Genomic DNA, 27,047 nt, shown 5'->3' with positions numbered 1-27,047 from the left:
TGTGTGTTTGTGTGTGTGTGTCGGGGTCCTGTTCCTTTAAGACCGGATCCCACAGCTCACACACGGCTGACTGGTGCCACGCTGCGGCGCCTGCTCAGTGCGTCTCCGCCGCCGCTGCTCGGATCCCGGAGCTTCTCTGTCCGTACGTCTCCTATACGGTGTGTGTGTGTTAGTGTGTGTGAGTGTGTGAGAGAGTGTGTGTGTGTGTGTGTGTGTGTGCTGTCTGGTGCTAACCTATGGATTGACGGAGGGACTCTATTGTTGTCAGCCCGGTGGAGGAGGATGCCCAGAGGAGCCGGAGCCGTGTTCGTGCACGGGTAGCGCGCGCACATCCACCGGAGAAACACGGTAATCACGCGCTCTTTTCAGCCCCGGTCCCGTGTTTGCGTTTGTTTTTATTCTCTTTAGAATAAACGGATCTCGCGTGAAGCTGTAGCGCGCTCTGAGATCCCGTCACAACCCCTTTAACCCGGACTCTGGGTTTGTTTACCATCACAAAGAGACACTTGGAGGTGTCGATGAGCTGCGTGTGTGTGTGTGTGTGTCCGTGCGTGTGTGTGTGTGCGTGTGTGTGTCCGTGTGTGTGTGTGTGTGTGTGTGTGTGGAGCAGCAGCTTCAGGCCTGATGGAGCTGCTGGTTCACACTATTTCTAATATTTAATTCCATTTTTTCTGATAAACACAACATAAATAACTTAATATGTATAATATTAATAAATAAATAAATATGAAATATATTAATATATAATTATATAACTTAATAGTAATTTTATATGCACCCAAAATAATAATAAAAAATAATGTAAGCATTTATTAATTTTAAGGAAGTCACATAAATTGATATTATTCTAATTAGCTTCTTTATTTATATACATTCATATTAATTTACATATTTATTTACTTTTACCTTTTTATTTATGTATGTATTTTTAAAAATTCTGTACATTCATTTATTAATCTGTGTATTATTTTCTATATGCATCTCTACGCGTTTCTTCATTATTTAAATGATGGTTCGTTATGGAAAGTGCGTCATGGGGTCGACACACTCCCACTGTGCCTCCGTACCGTGGCCAAACACGTTTCACTGCTAAAGTCTGGTTCCTTTGACCAGTGTGAGTGCAACCGTACCACGTCTAGGAGCGGCACGCTTGCCGTCCACGGCCCGTTTGGGAGAGGTGGGCTTTAGTAAAGCACGTTTGCACGTGTACGAGCACGAGCGTGCGCACGTGTACGAGCACGAGGCCTACGGCGGTTCTGAGGTCATTTCCTGTGCGCCTGTTGGGACGTAGAAAAAAGAAGGAGGGACCATGCGCGGACATTTCAAACAATGGCGGTGAAAGGTTCACGTTGGTGTGATGCGGAGGTGGAGTGTTTACTGCAGATTTGGTCGATGAAAAGATTCAAAAACAGTCGACAAGACGCACAAAAACTCCGAGGTCTACGGAAAGATCTGGAAACAAAGCCACGCATCGCCATGACGTCATCAATGCGTGTGACGTGTTACGGCGTGATGACGTATAGGCAGCAAGAAGCATTCTCCGAGGCCCAGGTAGTGTGAGTACAAACGGGCCTGGAGGGGGGGACAAGGACCCTAAAGCACGGGGCACGGGACGGAGGCACAGTGGGAGGGCGCCCTTACAGACTGTAGGAGGTGGTGGATTTTCCCTTTAAAGGAGGAGTTGAAGCAGGTTCCTCTTCTTTCTGACGAGAGATAAAGAAACAAATCCAGTTTTTCTCTCCTCCTCCTCTGACGGGCGTTAATCCCACAGTGTCCCCGTGTGACTCTGACAGAGTGAAACCTTTAGACGCTCCCGTGTTTCAGAGACGTTTCCACTTTAAGTCTTAATCTTCTTCTCTCCGTAAACACCAGCGTCAGAATGCCTGAGTGTCACTGACGACCTCAGGGAGACATTTGACATTTTAGATAAGCTAGTCACACGCACACTCAGGGTACTTCACACGCTGCGTATGTGACTTCTGTCAGCCGAGCCTGAACGCATCATGATGGTGGAGAAGACTGTAAAAGTAGAATCAGAAGAACCAGAGCTGCAGACGTTCGTGTTGAAAGGTCGCAGCAGCGGACAGAAGCTTTAAATATGAGCCGTCATCTGAAGCATATGGCAGCGGCTGCATGTGGTCAGCGCTCTAAATCACTGAGGCGCTCTGGCTGCGCTCCCAGTGCAGACGGGCGGAGGCCTGAAGCGGGGGAGAGCGCAGAGACCGGACTGACGGACGGCTTCCTCTGGCTGGCACACAGGTACTGAGGACTGTGTTTCACTGCTTTTGGACCCGAGTCAGAACTTTGGTTTACGGTCAGAGGGGGACGTTAAAGGGGGAAACACGTCTTCTCTTATTCCTGTGAATTCATGTTAGGAAGGTTGGAGAAGCACCGACCTCAGTGGGGTTTAACAGCGTTTGGCTGTTAAAGTTAAAGCAGCTGACTCTGATCGATGAAACACGCTGTGTTGAATTAAAGGGCGAGTGTTTGAAATGTGGTTGCGTGAAATATTCAGCCACGATCAGATGCTGTCTTTGACATCGTTCCCTCATTCACTCACTCACTCACTCCCCTATGAAGTGTAATCCTGGTGCAGTGAGACAGTTTTTAGTGTAACGACTAGTAACAGAGAAATCCAGGAGAGTCGCTAACAGTGGTTAGCTCAGGGCAGCACGGTGAAGGCATTCAAAGGTCTTTTTTAACCACTAATGCTGCTGAAAATAACAGCAAACCTCTGCAGCAGCATGAGAAGAGTCCCTACACACACAACAAAGCACCAATGGGTCCTTCCTTTGGGATTGACTATGCTAATCCACTGTAATGGACTTTACTATGAGAGGAGCTGGTACAGGGGCCAGTAGGTAAGTCTTTAAAACACTCTTTTAATAAACTCTGGCTTCACTAACTACGCTGTTGGGATGATTTTATGCTGGAAGTCACTTTAAATGCTGGGTTCAGCGTGGGTAAGTGCGTGTGCTGATCTGATAGCATGTAAAACCGTGACAGAAAATGACCTTAAAGTATTTTATTTATGATCTTTTTCTCTTATGAGCGTCTGTCAAACTAGATGATAAAATCAGTTCTGATGCATTCGTCCTCTTTGTGTATTTGGTCATGTTTTACAGACTCTTCTCATGCTGCTGCAGAGGTTACACAGAACACGAATACCAAAGACCATGGGATGATTTTACGCCAGAATTACACTTTAAGCACTTTAGAGACTCTGACGTGTTTTTTATCTTCCGTGATAAAGTCGGGGGGGTCGGGGTGGGGGGGTGAGTGAGTGAGTCCACATCAGCCACAGAGACAGGAATCATACTCAACTTCAACCATCTACTGGTTACAGGCTTCATATATGAATAAACAGTGGTTGTGTTTGAAGTAACAGCGTCTTTAATGCAGGTTTACACTTGTAGGTAGGTAGGTAGATAACTTTATTTATCCCTGAGGGGGAAATTAGGTCATCGTAGCAGCGTTACAGAGCAATCAGAAGTACTAATAGTTAGAATTTAAGGAGTTTAAGCAGAAAAGTTGTTTTTCTGTGTTTAACTCACTGAGATTCAGTTCATTGAGAATCTTTGTGTTTTCCAGGACTTTTACTAAACTGCTTTAAAGGTAAATTCTGCAGAGAAATCATCCCAGGGTCTTTCTCAGGACTGACACTAAATTCTATGGATTTGATCTCTAACAACTATTAACGGAGAAATCCAGGAGAGTCGCTAACAGATGCTAACAGCCGGACGTGGCTAACAGTGATTAGCTCGGGGCAGCACGGTGAAGGCATTCAAAAGGTCAGAGGTGAATGTGTGTTAAAGTTTTAAAAAACACTGTGAACGTGACAAGATGGAGGCTCACCTGCAGTTACATCGTACCGCCACAGAGGCCGCTAGAAACGACGTCTCTCAGATCTGACGAATTAAAACTTTAACTGAATGATAATCAGCAGAACAATAAATAAAACACTGAGGCTGAGGAGAACAGCAGCATCATCCTCACTTTAACTGTGTCACTCCCGTCTACAGACACGACCTCCTTCCTCCGCCCTTCTGAATTATTCAGCCTGGTTAACCCACATTCAGACTCTCAGCACCGAGGACACGATTCAACCTGCTTTAGTTTATTCAGGCCAAAGCTCCTGCCTTAGTTTCACCGTCTGCTTTTGACCACAGCATTTATTTAAAAGACTTTTGACCGTATCAGACAGATATGCTTGGTACGAGGACTTACACGCAAAGGAAACCAGACTCAAGCTTTGTACCACAGTGACTTCGTCTGCGGGTCTCAAAATGGTGGACAGAACAGACAGGGACTCTAGTCATTTGTCCAAGTCTCGCGTAAGTCCCAAGTCTGTTTTTGGGGCAGGTCATGTCACTGTTCCACACCAACATAACTGCGGTGTTATGTCTTCAAAAAGAAGCAAAAAGAAAATGTTTCAGTGCCTTCTAATGATATTATTGCCTATTATTGATATAACCCAGCGATGTCAAAGTCAAATACATCAGAGCGCCAAAAAAACAAATTTGCTACAAGCCGAGGGCCGTACTGGTTCAATGTTTATTAAAACACATTAAAATTATGCATTTAACCTTATTGAACCAAGACCTAACACAGTGAACCGTATTTTATTTAATAATTAAATGAATAATCACATATTTTTGTACGGCTCTGTCAGGAATTTCAAGTGAAAGTTGACATCTGCCCTGAATGCTGATGAATAATGAACCCACTTGCGGCGCTGCAGTGAGTTCGCAGGCTACCGTTGCATTGTGGGTAATGTAGTTTTGGTGCGTGAAAAACACCAGCAGGCGGCTGTGGCGTGCGGGCCGGTTCTAATACTAATCAAATATCATCCCGGGGGTCGAGATCATTAATTCGCGGGCCGGATCTGGCCCACGGGCCTTGACTTTGACACCCATGATCAAATCTGTTCAAAAGGAAAGACAATGAACTGAATTATATTATTCATTCATTCATTCATCTTCAGCCTCTTGTCCCTGTCTGGGTCGCGGGCTGGAGCCGATCCCAGCTGACATCGGGCGTGAGGCGGGGTCCACCCTGGACAGGACGCCAGTCTATCACAGGACACATGGAGGCGATAATTATCGATATTCGGTGAAGTAATCAGACAAAAAAGAAATAACTTTGTAAAAGGTTAACGTAACTGTGTCACCAGTCGGACGCCGTTCGCTGGTTTTATCTTATCCGGACTGATCTGGTCTGCCGCAGTTTCCGCTCTTTTACTGGGTGATCTGCACCGAAGTGCAAGTAGAATTTATTTACACGCTTCTATGAATCCCCAGGTAAATTTCATATTTGAACATGAACATTTCTGTGTTAGATCAGTAAAATAAAGTGACGTTGATGAGAGAAAGCAGTTTGGGCGACGCTCAGCCTGAGCGGCTCAGGTGCTGGTTTACATTAAAATGGAAATGAAGAAGACTTTACGCTTTATTTTGGAGCTGTTAAAGCATGGGCTTTTATTGTGAAGGACTGAAGTTTGGTCCTGGATGTTAGGACAACATTGATGGGCTTTAGCTAACATCAGCCCTCACACACACACACACACACACGTGTCAACATTAACAACACTGAACAGTTTTAACATTTAATATTTAAATTGAACACAGGCAGGTCATTCAAGTCATTATGTCTTAAGTCAAGTGACGAGTCTTTAACTTCTGTCAGAGTCGACTCAAGTCTCAAGTCCAAGTCTCTGCAGATCTGAACACGTTATGGTCACAGGAGGCTGTGCTCAGTGACATTAAACCTGAAGTTCATCAGTGCACTGATGCAAATCAAAGCCGCAGATCTAAAGCCAGGAGCTTTCTGTTGAGTTACGACCTTTAGACCCACAAAGGGACATCTACAGTACGTCCTTAAGGGACCGCACTGCTGCACCGTCATGCTTATCTTTAACAGACGATGCAAATTAGAAACGCAGCCACCACTCGTCTTTAGCGCAGCCTCGTACCCCGCTGTGTGCACTCCTTTGTTCCTCTTTGTTCCAGGGACTTTCGTTGCATAATCCCTCTGTGGAGATATTCCTAATCCAGATGGTTGGGTGTCCCGTTGCGTGTCCAGATTACCGCTCTGGGTCCTGCCCCTCGGTGTTGATCCGTACGGAGAATGTAGATGAAGCCGGATTAATCCTCTCGCTGCTTTTGTTTGGGGATGATTGAGCAGCTCTGGCTGGGGTTGTGTGCATTGTTGGAAAAGGCACAACAGTGGCCAAATCGATGATGTCATACCCCACCGTGCCATGATGTTCATTGAAACTGCATTTCACAGCCAGTGTTTTATACGTGCTCAGCCTTTAGGTGTAAAGTCTGGGATGTGTTTGGTCTTAACTCAGTCAGTCATTAGAGCAGGGGGGTCAAACTCAGGCCCGTGGGCCAAATCTGGCCCGCGGTGTAATTATATTTGTCCCCTAAGATCATATCCAGGTTCTGTGAGAGCTGGCCCGTGAGTATAAAGCACACACACGTCTACTTTTCTGTTCACACACATGAGCATCCATGCTACCAGTCTCTGCAGACACACTGAATCCACCCCTCCCCAAAAACGACCCAAAGAAAGATGGAGGACAGGAGCTTCAGCAGATTATCTGTGTGTGAAGGTAGAGACCTTGCAAAGCCACCATGGCGGTAGCAAAACAATATAAAATAAGAAACACCACGAAAAGTACAAGGAGCTGCACTGAAAAGGTTCAACATTACACATCTGGAGAGAAGGAAACACATGCACATTTGCAGCCTTTTTTTTTTGGCCCTTATCTTTGTTCGAGTTTTTAAACATGGCCCACTGTGAATTGGAGTTTGACACCTCTGCATTAGAGGGTCTGACAACATAAAGTCTGGTTTCTGGTGCAGCTGTGACGCACATGCAAAGACTATAAAAAATGGACGTAGCGTCTCCGTCAGGGTCCGTTCTCTCAACTTGATCCAGTCGTCCTCGCCTACTGGAGTCTCCATCTTGTCAGACTTTGACTCCGCCTCATTTCCTCTTACCAAAAAAGGGCATGTATGTGACGCTGGGGGGAGGGGCGTACGTCCATCTGGCTGACGTTTACCTCCGAGGAGAAGTGAGGGCCAGAGGCTAGCTGTCACTCAAGAGGCCAGGCCCTAATTATTCATAAACTTTAACCTCCAATAAAATAAAAAACTAGCCTGGTCCAAAAAGATTCACCCACTCAGTGTTGTCATGGAGATATGACCTAAATATACGGACCAGAATGTTTTTTGGACCAGATCTTAAACAGTAATTCCGGCGCAAAAAGAAAAGGTTCACAGGTCAGATTCAAACTCAGGCTTCTGCCAAGGACTGAGCCTTCTTTGAGCTCGACCCAGTGAGCATCTTTTAACTTCAGGAGGACGCCTACGTCCTCGGCCGATATTTAGATTTTAAAAACAGGCAGCCTGCAGAACTGCGGCGTACACTACATCACCATACAGCTGACAGAGTGCAGGCGTTCCTGTCCTGGTTGCTGATGAAAGGATTCAGAGAGTAGCGTTGAAAAAAATGAACGCAGTGGAAAAGGAAAAGAGAAAAGTCCTGGTACCAAAAAGTGAGTAAAGTTGAGCTGAACCGTGCAGTAGAAATGAGGCGGATTCGTGGATTCAAATGTCATGTTGCTATAAAAATCTACTTATTTTCATTTTCTGCAGCTCTGGTTTATGCAGAGCTAGCTTTAGTTGCAGGTTAATGACGAACGGCATCAGAAAACCAGCTGTCGATAACCGTGTGTGTTAAAGTTGCAGTCGGCAACATTTGAAACCAAGTCTATTCTCCGATAGAACGACATAAATCATCCGGTTTTACGTGCACCTAGACCACTTCATGCCTTTTATCAATGGGGGAAGACACGGGCGCGTTCACGGTACTTTATGGGAGTACCCTGAACGCGCCTGTCTCCTCGGAGGTAAACGTCAGCCAGATGGACGCATCTCCCTCCCCCCGACGTCACATACATGCCCTTTTTTGGTCAGAGGAAATGAGGCGGAGTCAAAGTCTGACAAGATGGAGACTCCCGTAGGAGAGGACGATTGGATCCAGTTAGAGAACGGACCTGACGGAGACGCTACGTCCATTTTTCTATACAGTCTTTGCATGTGCCAATAGTAGAGGGGGAGGGGCGTGAGAGTTGTAAACAGTCAACGCGTTCTGCCAGACTTGGCGACTGCGGCTTTAAAGCGATGAAGTCATCAGACGTGTGCTTCACTTTCACAGCTCATCCCGTTGGTTTGGAGGCCAATGATCGCCCACAACAATCAGCTGCGTTCTTCTTCTTCTGACTCATCTCCAGTTGTTGTTTTTGTTGTTGTTGTTGTTGTTCAGCTCACATCGTTCTTCCTGTCCTCTCTCTCTCTCTCTCTCTCTCTGCAGATATTGACATGAAGAAAGACATTGAGACTCTTGTAGCAGAGGAACGCGCTGACATCATCTTGAAATATGCTACGGTGAGTTTGTGCTTCACACACGCAAAGTTTAAAGGTTTTCAACGTCGTTTTAGATTCACACGATTTTGTATAGAGCATCAGCGCGTCTGCCTTACACACACACAATTATAATCTGTTGACGTGGTAGTTGGAAATGTGTGTGTGTACGGTTTTTCTTGGTCGTCAGTGTTGCACAGTCCTGAAGTCTGGAGAAGAACACGTTGCTGAATTATCTCCTGTGATGTGTGTGTGTGTGTGATTGTTCTGTAGGAGGAAGAGTTCACACTGGGTTGAGTTTGTGGCTAACAGACACACCGAGGAGGACGAGAGCGTAAATTCAAATGTGTGTTTCTGCATGTGTGGAGGACAAAACTCGACTGTGTGCGTGTGTGTGTGTGTGTGTGTGTGGGCGGATGCGAGTGCATTCATAACACGTTGTGTAATAATATGTTTGTGGTTTGAAGTGATTGGACAAAGATGAGCAGACGTGTTTAATGTGCATGAAACTCAAACTAACTTTAAAACAGGCGTGAAATGAACCCCCTGGGATTATTCAAGTGTTTCTGATTCTGATAAAAACTAAATGGAGATGAAGAAATCTGAGTTACGATCAGTGAATTACGAGGAAAGTTAATAAATATACTGCACCGTCATGTCAATATTATCATGAAGGTACTGCGGCTACATCCACGCTACTACACACTCGTTTTCAACTCACACTTCACATTGCCAGAGTTGTCTGTTGTTGGGTGCAGCTACTGTAGGCTGGCACTGGGTGAAATGGAGTTAGCCTGAGTGAGCGGAGACGGGCAACAACCAGAGTCACTATAGGCCGAGCATTCACTCCATGGACTGAGAGAAAGGAGAGGAACGCCATTCAAACGCACGCCCACATGGCTACGCTGCTCCTTGATGCTAACATCACTTTCATCTGCACTTAGCTGGAACGGCAAACGCTAACGGCTAACGCTAACTGTCAGTCAAACTCCTCTAATCCTTGTTTTATGGTGTGATTTTCTGGAGGGGACGGGTTCAAACAGGCTCAAACTGACTCCGGTCTCCTGGAGCTACTGGGCCGGGTCTGACCAACCTGGCAACCCCACTGCTGGACTTCTTTTTTGTTGTTGCGACTACGATCTACTACGGTTTTAGGGTTCAAACAGACTCTGGTCTCCTCGTTTGACACACTCCAACGAACCTGACTGGTTGGAGTTATATTTTGTTGTTGCAAACTACGATCTTGAGACACTAGATGGCAGTGTTTTGCTCATTCTCCATATTCAACCTTTAATTAAAGATGCGGCTACATCTCTCCTTCAGTACTTTTATTGTGGAGGTGTTTTTATGGTATTTATTAAATTAAGATGCTCATGAAAAACAGGCGGACGGGAACATACAGACTTATATGTGAGAATGCTGACGACGTGCAGCGGTGACATGAATCATTCATCCTGTTTTGTTTAGAGCCCGCTGAAGGGCATCTGCTCACTGTGCATGACAGATTTCAAATTTCAAAATAAAAGCCTGGATGAGCTGTGCATTTTGGAGGACTTTGCATATATATAAAACGCAATTTTCTAGCACTTTTTAAACTTAACACATTCAAATCAAATGTTTTCAAGGCTTTTTAAGAATGCTGGAGTTTTATGTCGTTTCCATCCAATTTGAATGAAGTGATTAAAACTAGTGGTGAACATGCTGATGCAGAGATGAACAGGGGGGGGGGGGGGGGGGGGCAGAGGTTAAATTTAGCTCTGCAGTGGGGTGTTGGTGGGAGGGGGGGCTGCTCTGTCTAGCCATAGCAACAGCTGTGACACACTATGCAGCAATCGACTTGACACCGACCTCCGGGGGCTGGCTGAAGTCCCGCTCAGCCGGATGCATGCTGGTCTGCAGCTACACAGAGAGAGAGGAGGAGCAGTGCTGGATAAACATCACCCGGTCCAGCCCAGGAGGACTCTGGGTAAAAACCTGCCACAGATACATCCATGAGACCAAGATAACCCGGCTTCACCTCTCGAACTCTGACCTCTATTCTGTTGGAACAAAATCAACACCAGCAGATAAATGTTTAAACTGTGACTCTGTCGTACTAATATACGACTCCTAAAGTTAGCTTTTTACTTCTGGAGACTGCATTTACACTTCAAAAATCAGAAAAGTGGAGTTCATAAAGTCTGGTTTCTGGTGCAGTTGTGAGGTACATGCAAAGACTGTATAAAAAATGGACGTAGCGTCTCCGTCAGGTACGTTCTCTCAGCTTGATCCAGTCGTCCTCACCTACGGGAGTCTCCATCTTGTCAGACTTTGACTCCGCCTCATTTCCCCTGACCAAAAAAAGGGGCATGTATGTGACGTTGGGGGAAGGGGCGTACGTCCATCTGGCTGACGTTTACCTCCGAGGAGAAGTGAGGGCCAGAGGCTAGCTGTCACTCAAGAGGCCACGCCCCTAATTATTCATAAACTTTAACCTCCAATAAAATAAAAGCTAGCCCCTCCCCCTCAGTGTTGTCATGGAGTTATGACCTAAACATACGGACCAGAATGTTTTTTGGACCAGATCTTAAACCGTAATTCCGGCGCAGAAAGAAAAGGTTCACAGGTCAGGTTCAAACTCAGGCTGCTGCCAAGGACTGAGTCTTCTTTGAGCTCGACCCAGTGATCATCCTTTAACTTCAGGAGGACGCCTACGTCCGCCCACGTCTGGCAGCCTGCAAAACTACATCATCATACAACTGACAGAGTGCAGGTGGTTCTGTCCTGGTTGCTGATGAAAGGATTCAGAGAGTGGCGTTTAAAAAAATGACAGCAGTGGAAAAGGAAAAGAGAAAAGTACTGGTACACGCCCCTAATTATTCATAAACTTTAACCTCCAATAAAGTAAACTAACAAAAAGAAAAGGTTCACAGGTCTTGCTGAACAAAAAGTGTAAGAATCATGAACTTCAAAAAGATCCTGTTGACTTTTTATGGAAGGAACCAGGGCGATGCTAACTGAAGACACCCCTGCAGCTCTCTGTAGGTAACACTAACCACGGGAGCAGGGTGAGCTACATGCAAGTGCACTGACAGAAGTATCCGAGACACAGCATGAAGGTTTGAAACCACAGCTTAAAGGTTAATTCAGTAAAAATGACATTTCGGTTCCTTCTTGTGTCTTGAGTCTGAGTCTTCAGTAGCACTAAATCATCCTGACAGATTCATATTCATGCAGCTCTGATCTCCTTTCTGGAACGCTCCGTGAGTCTCTGCCTGTCAGAGCGCCCTCAGCGAGGAAGTATTTTTAGCCCTCTCACTTTCATGACGCTGACATCACTCGCGGCGCCTTACGAGGCTCACAGAGCCGACTCCCACCACGGAGGAGAAGCGTTCTGCGTGCACGCTCGTGACCCCTCCGTCCCCCTCGCTGAGAGCACGACTGGCTGCCTTCCAGACACGCAGCCGACCACGCAGCAGTGTTGTTATTCAGAGGCGTCTCCGGTAGGCTGCCCGAGGATTAGTCCCCTCTCTGTTATGTCAACACTGGGACCAGATTGTAGCGGAAATGGATTTTCCATGATACACACATCACTCCCTAACTTTGTGCTGCTTGATGCAGATTCTGAACACGTGTTTGTGTTGGACAGTTTTACTGTGGAGAGCTGCTGCTGCAGTTTGACTTATTAAAGATGTTTAAGCCTTTTTAGTGCAAACTGTCACAGCTGTAGTTAAAGGTTGAATATGTAGAATATTTATTTAAAGCTGTAGTTATAAAAATAATAATACACCCACGGGGCGTTTTGAGGGGTACAAAAGAAAGTATTGCTTTTCCATTGAAAAATATATTTAGTCTTTTGACAATGACTTTCTGTGCCGTTGTGTTTCCATGGTAGCAGCCAACAGCTTTGGGCGTTGCTGGTTGCCAGGGTTGTCTGTTGTTGGGTGCAGCTACTGTAGGCTGGCACTGGGTGAAATGGAGTTAGCCAATCCTGCAGCTGCTTGGGAGCCTCAGTGAAGGGGGCGTTCTTTGTCCCAGCAGCTGAGTGAGCGGAGACGGGCAACAACCAGAGTCACTATAGGCCGAGCATTCACTCCATGGACTGAGAGAAAGGAGAGGAACGCCATTCAAACGCACGCCCACATGGCTACGCTGCTCCTTGATGCTAACATCACTTTCATCTGCACTTAGCTGGAGCGGCTAATGCTAACAGCTAACGCTGACTGTCAGTCAAACTCCTCTTATCCTTGTTTTTATGGTGCGACGTGGAATAGGTTTAAACAGGCTCTAACAGACTCCGCTCTCCTGTAGGCTACTGACCAACCTGGCATTCCCGACTGCTGGAATTATATTTTGTTGTTGTGACTACGATCTACTACGGTTTTAGGTGTCAAAACTTCATTGATCGATATAAATGGTCAAGAAAACAGCACTGTTGGTCACTGTCATTGCTCCTGCATTACAAGTGTTTTTATATAGTTTTTGACTGATGTTGTGTTCAATGACTTTATTGTGTAAATAGTTTTGAAGCAGGTGAAGTTCAAGTGTAGTTTAAGGCCTTGACGAAGACGATCTAGAAACTCTTGAATGTCCCACTGATGGAAACAGTCCCACATGTTTGTTGTTTACCTGAACTCTGCACACGGATGTTACAGAAACACGTATGTGACATGAGCCAGCGTGAGCAGATCAGAGCTCACTTTAGTGTTTTTACCCCTTTACACGCAAACACGACGCTGGAGTCTTAACATTTTGACTCTGGAGGGGGGGGGGGGGGGGTTTACCTTTTTTGCGTTTTCAAGCCCCAAAAACGCCGTCTCAACGGAAGGCACCTCTGGGTTTTTTGTTGATTTCACCATCAAGTGTGTAGACAGGGCCTGAGTTTTTGGTTTAATGTCCCATCCACGAACAGAGGGGGGGAGACTTAAGACCTATGGTGCAGCCAGCCACCAGGGGGAAATCCAGATGTTTTGGCTTCACTTTTAGGTTAACTGTCAAGCCGTCCATCTTCATGGTGTGGACGCTCACATCGTTGTTGTTTCTGGTGCGGACGGCCCTTCGGCTCCAGTTAAACACTTCATATTTGATGCTTACGCGTGTTTCTTGTGTCTGTATTAGTAGTTTGTGTGTGTTTGTGTTTGCAGGGCCGGCAGGGCGGGGTGGAGATCGACCCCTGGGAAGATGCCGACTACAGCATCTACAAAGTCATCGACCGCTTCGGCTTCATGCAGTAAGTCCGTCCTCTTCTCCTTCTCACACTGGAGGCAGCGGTTCCCCTCAGGTCGGTGCAGCTGCGCCGACATGACTGATGCTTTGTGTCTCTTTCTTTTCTCCCAGCGAGGATGAGCTGCCAGCCCCGACTGCACACGAGGAAAAGGTAAAGAAGGGAGCGCCGTTACAGGAGGATCAAACGGCAGGTTTGTCAGCCGTGTTTGTGTTCACCAGCTCCCGTCTGTCTCCCTCACAGAGGAAGCAGCTGGAGATAGAGAGGGCGGAGAAATGGCTGAAGATGGCGAAGAAGTGGGACAAGTACAAGAACAGCGACAGGGTGAGCAACACCAGACCTTCACCGCTGAAGAGAGCGCTCAGGCGATTGCTGACAAAGTATGTGTTGGAGTGGATGCTGGTTTCCAGTGCGGTCGCTGAGACAAACTGTTAACGGTTCGCTCACAGAGTGAATCACCACAATTACAGTTTACGGTTGGATTCCTTCGTGCTCGCTCATGCAACGTAATCCCCGAAATATGAGACTAATTAGAAGATATGTGGAGAAGGAAAAACTCACACGCACACATAAAACATTTATCATCATCGCACTGTCTGTCTGTAAAGAGGAGAACCCGTTTACATCCACCCATCTGGACCCAGAGAACCCGTTTACATCCACACATCTGGACCCAGAGAACCCGTTTACATTCACACATCTGGACCCAGAGAACCCGTTTACATTCACACATCTGGACCCAGAGAACCTGTTTACATCCATCTGGACCCAGAGAACCCGTTTACATTCACACATCTGGACCCAGAGAACCTGTTTACATCCATCTGGACCCAGAGAACCCGTTTACATTCACACATCTGGACCCAGAGAACCTGTTTACATCCATCTGGACCCAGAGAACCCGTTTACATCCACACATCTGGACCCAGAGAACCCGTTTACATCCACACATCTGGACCCAGAAAACCTGGAGGTCCGAGGTCAACAGACCCCTTTGGATTTGGACAGGACAGTTTCCCCCTCACCAAAATGTACCCTAACTTTGGAGTGTTATTTAACCTCCTTTCTTAGGGTTCGTCCACACGATCGAAAACAACCTTTTTCTTCCTTCCTTCTAAAAGGTTTCCGTCCACACGTCCTCAACTCAGAAATCTCTGCGTCCACATGAAACCAGGTGCAGTGACTCCAAACGCTGTAGTACCCATGCCAGGCCTGGAGGTGGCGCTGTAACTGCCACAGAAATACACGAACAACGGAGAAGAAGAGACGGGGAGACGCTGTGGAGAATCCAAACACCGGAGAGTTTCTCTCCAAATCCTCCTCCATCCTAGAGACAAACGTGTCCCTGGTTCTGGTCTTAGTGGAGACTTTGGTGCTGTTCTGGACTCTGATGCACCCATCACTCTGCAGTTAGTGTCCTCACTGAGCAGAGGGGGCTGCTGGGAGCCCCTTCACTCTGCAGTTAGTGTCCTCACTGAGCAGAGGGGGCTGCTTGGAGCCCCTTCACTCTGCAGTTAGTGTCCTCACTGAGCAGAGGGGGCTGCTGGGAGCCCCTTCACTCTGCAGTTAGTGTCCTCACTGAGCAGAGGGTGCTGCTGGGAGCCCCTTCACTCTGCAGTTAGTGTCCTCACTGAGCAGAGGGGGCTGCTGGGAGCCCCTTCACTCTGCAGTTAGTGTCCTCACTGAGCAGAGGGGGCTGCTGGGAGCCCCTTCACTCTGCAGTTAGTGTCCTCACTGAGCAGAGGGTGCTGCTGGGAGCCCCTTCACTCTGCAGTTAGTGTCCTCACTGAGCAGAGGGGGCTGCTGGGAGCCCCTTCCCCGTCCCAAAGCACTCCCAGGCGCCACTTTCTCACTACATTTAGAGACTTTTCACAGCTTCTTAGAACTGGATTTAGAAACAGAGCCTAGAGCAGTTCAGCTCCTTATTCAGAGCATCAGGGGAAAGGGAGACATCTGTGCTGGGCCTCATTCAGTCCCATGCATGTGGCTCAGAGTCCAGTTCAGGAAACAGTCTCTGGGCCCTTCTCTGTCCTCTCACGCAGCAGCACTGTTGTTGTTATGTGACACCGCGGGGTCAGAGGTCAGAGGTGGGGCCATGACGCCGTCCTTTAACAAAGTCTGAGCTTTCACCGTCCAGACCACAACGCCATGGGGGGCGTTTTCAAATATTCCCACTCCGGGACCTGGTTTCTAAAGATCCTGTTTTCAGGCTCCGATAACGCCGGCTGCTGTGGATGGTCGACTGAACCAGGAAACAGCAAACTGCATCTCCGCGTGGACGGGCCCTGAGATCTTCAGCACAAACACTTTTTCATGTGGGCAGTTATTTGATCCATGAGTCGCACAAACACGCACGACCCTGCTCATCTCTGTGCTGCGTGTTTCACATATGAAAAAGTCGACTTCTTTCTTCCTGTGAATATTGTCAGAGGCGAAACGTAGGCGGTTAAACTTTCCGGTGACTCACACTTCATAACATCAGCTCTCCGAACATTCTGGCTTTTCTTTTTTATCCACCCAGTGTTTACGTTCCCTTCTGCTCTCTCCCTCTCTCTCTCTCTCTGCTGTCAGATGGTGAAGCGGGTGTACAAAGGCATCCCCCTGCAGCTGCGAGGTCGCGCCTGGGCACTGATGCTGGACGTGGAGAGGGCGAAGAAGGAGAACGAGGGCAAATATGAGGTGCGTGCACTCGTAAGGTCGTCCAGTGTACGGTCTCTAGTGAAGATACAGACGTGTTCTCCATGCATAGAAAAACTGATGCTTTTCCCAGGTTTGACGTATCAAAGAGGTTTCCTCTTCAGTCTGTAATTAGAACTGGATCAGGTTTATATTCTTTCATTGTAGCCTCTTCGCTCGGTCACATGTCCCGGTTGACTCGGCTCTTTGTTTCCGCTCAGAGAATGAAGGAGCAGGCCGTCCGGTACTCGTCTGAGATCAAACAGATCGACCTGGACATCAACAGGACCTTTCGAGACCACATCATGTTCATGGATCGCTTCGGAGTCAAGTGAGTCTCTCAGCGTTCACATTTTCATCACGGTGTAAAGTCACTCGCTTTACCCAGAACGCGTTGTGAAGGCCTCTGTGCACGGGTCAGATTTGAGGTTTTTTGGCTATTTTGCTTCGATAACTGACTAAAAACGTACACATCCAGGTGTTTATTTTACTCCACTCTGTGTTTTCGGTCTGTAGATTTCTCCTAGTGGCATATCTTTAAAAGCAGTTTTCTCTAAATGAGTCAGAAATCTGCACTTCAGCAGCACTGACAGACACAGAACCTTCATTCCTCTCTGTATTCTGAAGGTTTTTACATTCACAGCCTCATTTTTACAACGTCTGATCCATAAAAACAAGGAGAAAAGTGTTTATTTCTGATTTATGGAGAGTGAGTAAAAGAGATATCTGTAAAAACCTTTGACTCTAATAAGATACAATGAAACAAGGATTTTGAACCTGGTTTTATTCTATTATCCATTTATTTAGTAGTATTTGTATTTTTTTAGCAGGGACTACGGATGCAAATGAGCATCTTTGCTATAATCCGGCACGTTTACAGTGATATGTTGTTATTAATGTGCATTGCCCCTAACAAATAAAGGATAGATTGATTGATTCTGTTCTGAAAATGTGAAAATTAGCTATTTTTTAATAGGATAGTGCCTCATTTGCATATTATAACCTTCATTCCTCTCTATATTCTGAAGGTTTTTACATTCACGGCTTCATTTTTACAACATCTGATCCACAAAAACAAGGAGAAAAGGCAGAATTTCTGATTTATGGAGTGAGAAAAAGAGATATCTGTAAAAACCTTTGACTCTAATGTCGACAATGAGACAAGGATTTTGAACCTGGTTTTATCCAAAGTTCCCATTTCTGTTCTGAAAATGTGGGAAAATTAGCTAATTTTTAATAAGATAATGCCTCATTTGCATATTTAAACATCACAGATCACCTATAATACAAAAACAATATTGTGTAAATGTACATAATCAACTAAGGAAGTTTCTATGAGTTAAACTTTTTACCGTATTCACCAGAAGTGTCTTTAATGTTTTTGTCAACAGTGAAGTTCAAGTTATAAAGGCTGGTGTCCACAAACTTTTGGCCATATTTTCTATATTTCACTGTTGGTTTGTGTTGAGTTCATGAGTTCAGATTTTCAGAAACACAAACTGCGGTGGAGAGTTTGATTCGACCTCAGTGTGAACCGAGGGTGAGCGCGGCGGGCCGGCTGGAGGAACCCGACCCCCTCCCGGAGTGATGTCACTGACAGTTTAATAGACCGCAGTGGAAAGTCTGGGGCCGCAACATGCTTCAATATTTAAGGGGAGCAGCAGCAGCGTGCAAAAATGAAGCTTTTTATAGTGACGGGGAGCAGAGTTTCACATCTTCTCTGTGTTGTGTGGTCGATGTTTCTGTTCTCTGTATTATATTTTCTTTATTCTGTGTCTTGCGTTCTCCGTTCTCGTCCTGCTGTGTGTTTCAGAGTTTGTCTTTTTCTAACACGGTCCGGTTTAAATGGTGAGACAGACTCAGAACTGTGTCACGTTTCATGATTTTTCCTCGTCTTCCTCTCGTCTCTGCAGGCAGCAGTCTCTATTCAACGTCCTGTCTGCATATTCAGTCTACAACACAGTAAGTGGCCGTTTGTCCTCCGTCACACGAGACACTAAAATACCAGTTTAACTGATAAAGTTTTATTATCCTGAGCAGAGACAACATGTTCTCCACCAGAGGCTCACTGTGTTCTGCTGATACAGTGCTCTCATGGATCCGATTACTGTTCTGGACTTTATCACATGACTTTTACATCCACAGCAAAACAAACAGTAGCAGGGTTTCTACTGGAGGGGGCGTTAAAGACATGTATTAGGACGCACTCACACTGTCCTTCCGCACCGGGCCAAAACAGGTTTTACGGGTAAAGCCTAGTGCGTTTGACCAGTGTGAGAGTTACCGCTCCGCGCATAGCTGCAGCCAGCTGGCCGTCCACGGCCCGTTTGGGAGAGGTGGGCTTTAGTAAAGCACGTTTGCACGTGTACGAGCACGAGCGTGCGCACGTGTACGAGCACGAGGCCTACGGCGGTTCTGAGGTCATTTCCTGTGCGCCTGTTGGGACGTAGAAAAAAGAAGGAGGGACCATGCGCGGACATTTAAAACAATGGCGGTGAAAGGTTCACGTTGGTGTGATGCGGAGGTGGAGTGTTTACTGCAGATTTGGTCGATGAAAAGATTCAAAAGCGTCAACAAAGTTATTTGTGAAGTAAAGCAGCCTTGAGTACCTCATATCTTAAAGCATATTGCTGCAAAATCCAGTCATTCCAGTTAAAAATCACTACATCAGCCACCATATCTGTCATCTGTGAATTTTCCTGCTAAAATCGGTATCAGACTCTCAAACCTCACTATGTTATAGAGAAGTACCTTAAATAGCCCCTCTCCAAAAGATCCACACTGCTAATATGAGAAGAATTTGAATAAAATCATCACTTCCTGTTTCTATTTAAAATTAATCACACTTCACAACAAGATGTTAAAAAAAAAAAAACAATTATATTCAGTTAAAGTGATGGAAATATACATTATGCTTAGTTGCCACGCACCTGATATGACATCAGGAGTACACACACACACACACACACACACACACACACACACACACACACACACACACACACACACACACACACACACACACACACACACACACACACACACACACACACACACACACACACACACACACACACACACACACACACACACACACACACACACACACACACACACACACACACACACACACACACACACACACACACACACACACACACACACACACACACACACACACGGCTTTTAAACTCAAATTATGTTTTGTTCGCGTATAATTTCTCTACAAAATTTAATTTATTTGCTCGCAAAATATATTTTTCTGGGCTCAAAATCTCCCATTGCTCCTTCACAAGTGGCAAAAATATAATGCCATATAAACCAAACCACACAAACCCCTTCCTGTATGAAGCTAACATTAGCATCCTGATGCTACAGTACAGCATGCAGAGTAGTTCAGAGGTGTCCAGAGTCTCCTGTTACAGAGACACAGAGCTGTGGATCGATGCTGACTGGTCCTGTTGCACTCACACAGATGACAGCCGGTCCAGTCCGTCAGTCAGGAGTGTGACCGTGTTTGGTTTTGTCCCGTTTGTCCCGTTTGCAGGAGGTGAGTTACTGCCAGGGGATGAGTCAGATCGCCGCCCTGCTGCTGATGTTCATGAACGAGGAAGACGCCTTCTGGGCGCTGTCACGGCTGCTGACCGATCAGAAACACGGCATGCACGGTGAGACGTCAGAGGAAACCCGTCTGAACACGGACGTTAAATCTGCATGTTTTCAACACGAAGTGCTTCGAAAAAAAGGAGATAAATGTTGTAGTCGTTTCCCTCTCAGAGCGGTGTAACTGATTACAGGCTGCCTGTCGAGCATTTGGACTGGCATTAAGTCGGATTAAGAAGCCTCCCTCTCTCTCTCTCCCTTTCTTCTGAAGGATTTTTTGTTCCTGGGTTCCCTAAACTTCAGCGATTCCAGGCACATCATGATCAGATTATTTCCAAACTCATCCCCAAGATGAAGAAACATCTGGTGAGATCAGCTTTACACAACAACACCAGAGACGGAGGGCGAGGAAACGAGCACTTATTCAGATCTGTGGTGACATCTGATGTGACTGGTTGGCAGTTTGTAGATATTTTCTGTCTCCGTCTCTCTCTCTCTACAGGACAGAGAGCAGATGTCTGCGGGGATTTACAGCACTAAATGGTTTCTACAGTGCTTCATCGACAGGGTGAGGAACGGTCTCATCTCTCACCAGGTCGTTCTCATTCCCGGGCCTCAAACACTGACGCTTAAACAGCAAACCTCTGCAGCAGCATGAGAAGAGTCCCAAACAAAGCAGCAACAGCGTAGTTAGTGAAGCCAGAGTTCATTAAAAGAGTGTTTTAAAGACTTACCTACTGGCCCCTGCACCAGCTCCTCTCATAGTAAAGTCCATTACAGTGGAAGGAGCCCATTGGTGCTTTGTTGTGTGTGTAGGGACTCTTCTCATGCTGCTGCAGAGGTTTGCTGTTATTTTCAGCAGCATTAGTGGTTAAAAAAGACCTTTAAATGCCTTCACCTTACTGCCCCGAGCTAATCACTGTTAGCCATGTCCGGCTGTTAGCGACTCACTAGGATTTCTCCGTTAATAGTTCATACACGGTAAAAACTGTCTCGATGGCTTATTTGATGATTACAAGTGCCGAAGAAGACCATAGGGTGATTTTACGCCTACTTTAAGGTTTCTTTCTTGTTGCCGTGGAGAACAGTTTGTCCGAGGCATCAAGACTTTTGTTTTTGTGTTCACGTTCACCTTTGAGACAAAAACAAAGTTCTCTTGGATTCAGGGCAACACTGAGAAACTGACATACTAGTGGATTAGCAAAGTCAATCCTAAAGGAAGGAGCCCATTGGTGCTTTGTTTTGTGTGTAGGGACTCTTCTCATGCTGCTGCAGAGGTTTGCTGTTATTTTCAGCAGCATTAGTGGTTAAAAAAGACCTTTGAATGCCTTCACCGTACTGCCCCGAGCTATTCACTGTTAGCCACGTCCCGCTGTTAGCGACTCTCCTGGATTTCTCCGTTAATAGTTCATACACGATCAAAACTGTCTAGATGGCTTATTTGATGAATGCAAGACCGTGGGATGATTTTACGCCGGAATTACACTTTAAGGTTTCTTTCTTCTTGCCTTGGGGAACAGTTTGTCCGAGGCATCAAGACTTTTGTTTTTGTGTTCACGTTTTTGAGACGACAACAAAGTTCTCTTGAAGCCACAGTCTGAGAAAAATTACATACAAAGGGTCATTTTGAGGGTAAAGTGCTTGAAAACCATATTTTGGATGGAACCGTCAACATCCAACCATCAGCCACGTTATGAAAACATACATGTGTGCAGTTGTTGATGTTGTCAGTAAATCTAGGAGGAGAACCGTTTTACATTTCCAGTCAGTGTGAATAACAGAAGAACTGTGTTTTTCATCAACACAAAACGTCACATTAACGGCCAATTATCAGCTGCTCTCTCGGATCCTAGAAACACGTCAAGTTATTTCCAAGAACGACTAAGAAAGTGTCCGATAATTTCACATGATCTCAGCACAAAACCTCCGGGCGATATTTGAGCTCTGGGACATTGCATTATAAGAGAGCATTAAGAACTGTTAAGCTAAACTACTATTAGTCTCCTCCATGCATGCCCACAATCCTGTGGTGGTGGTCTGGCAGGATTCAGCCGCTGTCAGCACTTCTCTGTCCCGCTGAGTGGCTCAGATCAGAGGGGCCCGGGGCCTCTGAGGTCTGGGAACGGACCAAACAAACCTCCTGACTCCGGCCAGGAGGAGAAGAGCAGATAAAGTGAAGCCGCTGGTGTAAACAGAGACGTCGCAGTGATAACCGTGACCTGTTGTGTTCCTGCAGACGCCGTTCACGCTGACCCTTCGTCTGTGGGACATTTTCATCCTGGAGGGAGAGAGGCTCCTCACCGCCATGTCTTACACCATCCTGAAGATACACAAGAGTAAGAACATGATTCACCGCCGGAGGATGAATCATTATCTACTCAGAACATAAACACACTTGAGCCTTTACTGAAATTAGGTGGTTTGTGATGATTTCCAGCTGTTTCTCTGGACCTTTGGCTTCAGCTGCCACTTCTTTAACAACATTTGGGGAAAAGCACTTATTTGCTTTCTTGACGAGAGTTTGATGAGACGACCGATGCCACTCATGTCTGTATGGTAGCTACAAAGCTAGCTTAGCTCAAAATGATGAAAACTTGTGGTCTTACCAGGGGGGTTACAGTACGTGTAGGACTTTTTAAGGGCCGCAACTTCCTGGAGTCTCTGCTCGTTGCCTCATGTTTTTATGTCTACAGTCTTTTACCGTTGAATTAATCTCTATAAACAGATTCTGCACAGGAACGTAGAAACTGTCAGCAGTTGTTGTATTAACAGTATCGACCAATCATGTTTGAGCCTGCTTTGGTTGCATGCAGGAAAACAGCCCAAATGCAATCTCAGAACCCAGTCGCGACCAACTAATTAGCTTAGATGCTCGGTTCAAACACACCTCACTGAGATAAAAGTGTCCTCACAGGAGAGAGATGGGAAACGATGCAAACTACAGATTATTTGTGTCATTTTAACACAAACTTTGTGCGCAGAGCGTCTGTTGAAGATGTCTCTGGAGGATCTCAGAGAGTTCCTGCAGGAGCGGATCGCTCAGACTTTCTTCTACAGCGACGACGTGATCATCGAGCAGCTGCAGGCGTCCATGACTGAACTGAGAAAGATGAAGCTGGACCTTCCTCCTCCAGGTACGCTGCTGCACACAGCTGCACTAAAAGTGCCTGAGTTTGTTCGTTTAGAAGGAGCTAGAACCTCAACCGACACCACGGGACAACTCATGATATTTTTAAACATCTTAAAGAACCACAAAGGCTTTACAGATTCTTCTGTTTTGTTCTCAGGGAAGCCGGAGGAGTTGCCTCGGAAGCCTCTGGGTCAGGAGCTGCCGGTGCTGTTGAGTCCAGTCCAGCCCTCAGGAGGGAAGCCGTCCTCAGCCAGCGTGTTCCCCAGAGCAGGCCTGAGCCTCCACATCATCTCTCACCAGCCTGACTCCATATCCCCAGACCAGAGCCCCTCCAAGGACCCGAGGGATCTGGACGCTGTGGAGGAGGACGAGGCCCCGCTGCCTTCCCCAGACCCCGTCATCATCCACAGCCAGGCCCCGCTCACCCCCGACGACTCCCCACTGACGGGGCCTCCGCCTTACCAACCCCCAGGGAGCGAAACGTTGGTCACAGCCGACCCCCCGTCACCATCAGACCAATGGAGAGTTGAAATACAACCGGCACTCTCACCCGCCTCCACAGACGACTCCTCCGTGGCCACTCGCTCAGCCGTCAACCCCGCCCAATCCCCCTGCACGGTCCCGCGGACTCATTCAGCACCCGTAGCCCTGGTGGACTCACCGGCTTCAGGCCCGTCTCAGTCTGAGAGTCTGTCTGCAGCAGAGAGGGCTGAGGACAGCTACCTGGTCCAGCTGCTGGAGCAGGCGTCAGCTCTGCCCACCAACAGGAACCTGAACCAGGACTCGAGTGAAGCGTCGGAAGAAACGCAGGCTCCAGACATTTTATAACATTCTCCCTCTCTTTATTTACTGGATTATTTGTCAGTGGCATGAATTGGCCCGTTTCACCTGTTTAGTACATTAAATGTTCTGTATGGGTCAAGTTTAAGCTAAGTTATGGTCGGGTTCAAGACACAGTAACGTAGTGCAGGTGACGCATGAACCAAAAGTCCGCACAAAGACTTTTATGCTCAGATTTGTTCGGTTAACTATTTTCCAAAACACCAGGGGGCGTACAAACTGAATAATCAGTGAACACACAAGAAGAAGTAGAGATGGGAAATAGAGAACAGTAGTCGTAAACTCCACCAAACGACTTGGACGGCGATCCTCCTCAAAGTTTTAAATGTTAAATTCCGTTTAAACACAAACAGCCAAACAAGACCAACTTAGAGTCTCTGTCCGTCTGTGTTTTAATCATCTGGACAACCATTCATCCAGTCCACTTCACACTTGGCAGGTGTGTTGCCGAGGACCCGAGGAAGCCCAGTGTTGAGTGTGAAGTTGTTTAGATGAGCGGTTCTCCAGAAAGCTGCGAGCAGCGATAACGGAGGCCAAACAATCGGTCCGTTCTAAACATGCACACTTTCTCAGTGTCAGAGTCAACATTTGCACCTAAATCACAAATAGTCTGAATACAGAACGCATTAAAAAAAGATTCAGGTTAAACCTTTTTGTACTTGACATTCACCGATACTTGGAACTACGGACACATTTTGGTTGGTAGCAAAAATAATTAGGTCGTCCGACATAACTGGTTCAAACACCTTGCAGACAAACGTATCTTTACAGGAGAGGGAAGAGAACTACGTGATCCATACCCAACATCTTCTGGAGCATTCGTGGCGTCATTTGGTGCGTGCGCCGCTGCGCTGGGGGAACTACGGCGACCGTAAACGTAGCTTTAGGCAGTTCAGACTGTTGGTGGTTGAGGTTACTATTAGTATTATGGTGCAGAATACAGAAGTGTGATTTATTAGTCAGATTATCATTGTCAAGCAATAATTGCTCTAAAATGTGTTACGAGTGTCAGGACCAATAATAACTTTGGTTCAAAACCATCTTTGGGAAAACTGTGTTCGACTTTGACCCGTGTCGTGAACAAACGGGATGAAACATTGATATTAAATCAAATTAAAATGGAAATAATCATCTTAACACCAGGTAAGATACCTGATCCGTGCAGAACAAATGTACTTCACGCCTTCCACTAAATATTTCACAGTTGAGTCCTTTCAAAAACACACTTCTCTCACTCTTCACACACACCACATGTTATTTGCATTTTGGAGAAATTGTGCTCATTTCCCAGACTGTGAGGGACGTGACTCTCACATGAGGAGTCAACTACACGGGCACTGACACCTTACAGGACTCTGCAGCCCTCGACGACACACCTGCAAATCCACTTTGATGGAGTTTAAGTGCAGAGAGAAGGAATCTCAAAGCAATCCGACGTCTCTGAGGCAACACCCTTTACAATAAAACGAACTGTTTTTGTAGTTTTGTAACGTTTGACGTCGCTCGGTCAGCCTTTGTAAAATGTTTGCTAGCAGAGTTACACTTTTATTTTTTGTACTAATGTCTTGATGCCTTATTTGGGTCAGCTTCGGTTCTTCTGCGGACGTCGCCGATGATGTGTTGAGGTCATACGACACAAACACGAGGACAAAAAGACATCTTTCAGGGGTCGGACTGAACACCAAACCTGTGACGTGGTGAGCTGGCTCACTCTTATGATTGTACACATTGAAACCTATTGAGCTCGTTTTGAAATAAGTGGTTTTCTAGCTCAGTAATTTATTGTTTTATCGTCTTTAGATAAAAGGCATCCAGGTCATTTCACCGCTCGTGTGCTCACACTTTTTAAAGAACTGGAATATTTGCTGCGTCTCCACTGAGCTCGTTGAACGGTGAAAACGGCCTTCTGGGTTTTTAGTCCTGCAAAGGGACGAACTGGATTTAGATGTGTCAGGTTTTAATAGCCTTGTGTTTGTATAGTATTATAGTACCAGTAAGTGGTTTTCCCATCTGAGAGAAAACCCCCTTTCCTTCAGCTCTGTGCGTAGAAATAATGAAAGGCTGACATCTTGTGGTTGCTTTAGGTTTAAGCATGACTCCATCTGGATCTAGTCCAGAGGAGTAGAAACGTAGTTAAAAGAGTTTTAAACATTTAGAACGAATCCAAATAACTACAAATTACAATAGAAAAATTCAAATTCATGCAGTTTGATGCCAATGTTTATGAATTATGGCTTTTTAATGACATCTGACTTTATTTCAGTGCTAAAACTCGACCTAATCGTACGTCAAAGTAGCAGTTGAACCCATTTGCAGGTGGTTTACTCTTTAAATGAAGTGTTATAGTAGTATGACAGATTGAGGAGTGTCCAGGCCACATACTTGGCTACACATTTGTTGTACATTGAAACGTGCAGCACCTTTTGTTAAGAGTTTGAAGAAACTGATGAAACCTTGGAGCTGAAACAATAAAACTTTTATCTTCCTTGAGTCTCTTTGTTGTTTCCTGTCTCTGTCCGTTAGTGTGCTGAGAGAAAGGGGAGTTTATCGTAAGAAGGAGCAGGTTTAGGTTCATTTACAGAAATACAGTAGTGGCCGATGTTGCCGAGGAACTCTCTGTTGACCCAGATAATGGAGTTTACCTACAATCCTAGGATCTAACCGTAAGAGATTGGTAAAGCTTTCTTTGCGGTTCAAACCGCATAAGAACGAAGGGAGATGGAAGTTTCAAATTCAGGTTGAATGGTAGAAATCTATTCAGTCACTGTGGAGAAACTCTCTAAAGTCAAGAACACTAGAAGCAAATGTAAGAGCTGCAGATGATTTCAACAGATTTGACGCAGAGAAACATATTTCAGTCGACCTTGGGCAAAAGCAACACTTAAGAATATAAAAGCCTTTGAATTGTCTCCTTTATGTCTCATTAAAAGGATGTTGAGCTGGGGAACAAAGACAAGCTCCCACTTCACAATCACTCATAATGTTACAACAGGTGGATGGAGAGTAAGTGGCTAAGGGCGCACTCACACTGTGCCTCCGTATCGTGCCCGAGCACGTTTCACGGCTAAAGTCTAGTTCCTTTGACCGGTGTGAGTGCAACCGTACCACGTTGAGGAGCGGCACACTCGTCGTCCACGGCCCGTTTGGGAGAGGTGGGCTTTTG

The 27,047-nt window shown here is 46.1% G+C and overlaps 1 protein-coding gene across 7 annotated transcripts; it reads left to right on the top strand.

Moving 5' to 3' along the window:
• Positions 1 to 75: 75 nt before the first annotated feature.
• On the top strand, positions 76 to 26,299 carry LOC310950390 (USP6 N-terminal-like protein). 7 transcript variants are annotated; one of them, XM_083918173.1, is made up of 16 exons: positions 80 to 142; positions 269 to 348; positions 8,383 to 8,456; positions 8,706 to 8,778; positions 13,556 to 13,641; positions 13,749 to 13,788; positions 13,879 to 13,959; positions 16,207 to 16,314; positions 16,533 to 16,642; positions 18,225 to 18,273; positions 19,859 to 19,979; positions 20,186 to 20,280; positions 20,417 to 20,482; positions 22,151 to 22,250; positions 22,896 to 23,048; positions 23,202 to 26,299. In XM_083918173.1, the coding sequence occupies exons 3-16, from the start codon at positions 8,449 to 8,451 to the stop codon at positions 23,870 to 23,872; spliced, it is 1,761 nt and encodes a 586-aa protein (XP_083774299.1). In that variant the 5' UTR covers positions 80 to 142; positions 269 to 348; positions 8,383 to 8,448; the 3' UTR covers positions 23,873 to 26,299. The 7 variants fall into 7 exon arrangements, with proteins under 7 accessions (XP_083774303.1, XP_083774302.1, XP_083774299.1 ...); XM_083918176.1 differs by lacking the exon at positions 8,706 to 8,778 and having other exon boundaries at positions 79 to 142; XM_083918175.1 differs by lacking the exon at positions 269 to 348 and having other exon boundaries at positions 126 to 142.
• Positions 26,300 to 27,047: the final 748 nt, after the last annotated feature.

The sequence above is a fragment of the Echiichthys vipera genome, assembly GCF_963691815.1.
Source record: "Echiichthys vipera genome assembly, chromosome: 1".
NCBI lineage: Eukaryota > Metazoa > Chordata > Actinopteri > Perciformes > Trachinidae > Echiichthys > Echiichthys vipera.
Note: the sequence above shows the minus strand (reverse complement) of the source record. Positions and strands in the feature narration are given on the sequence as shown.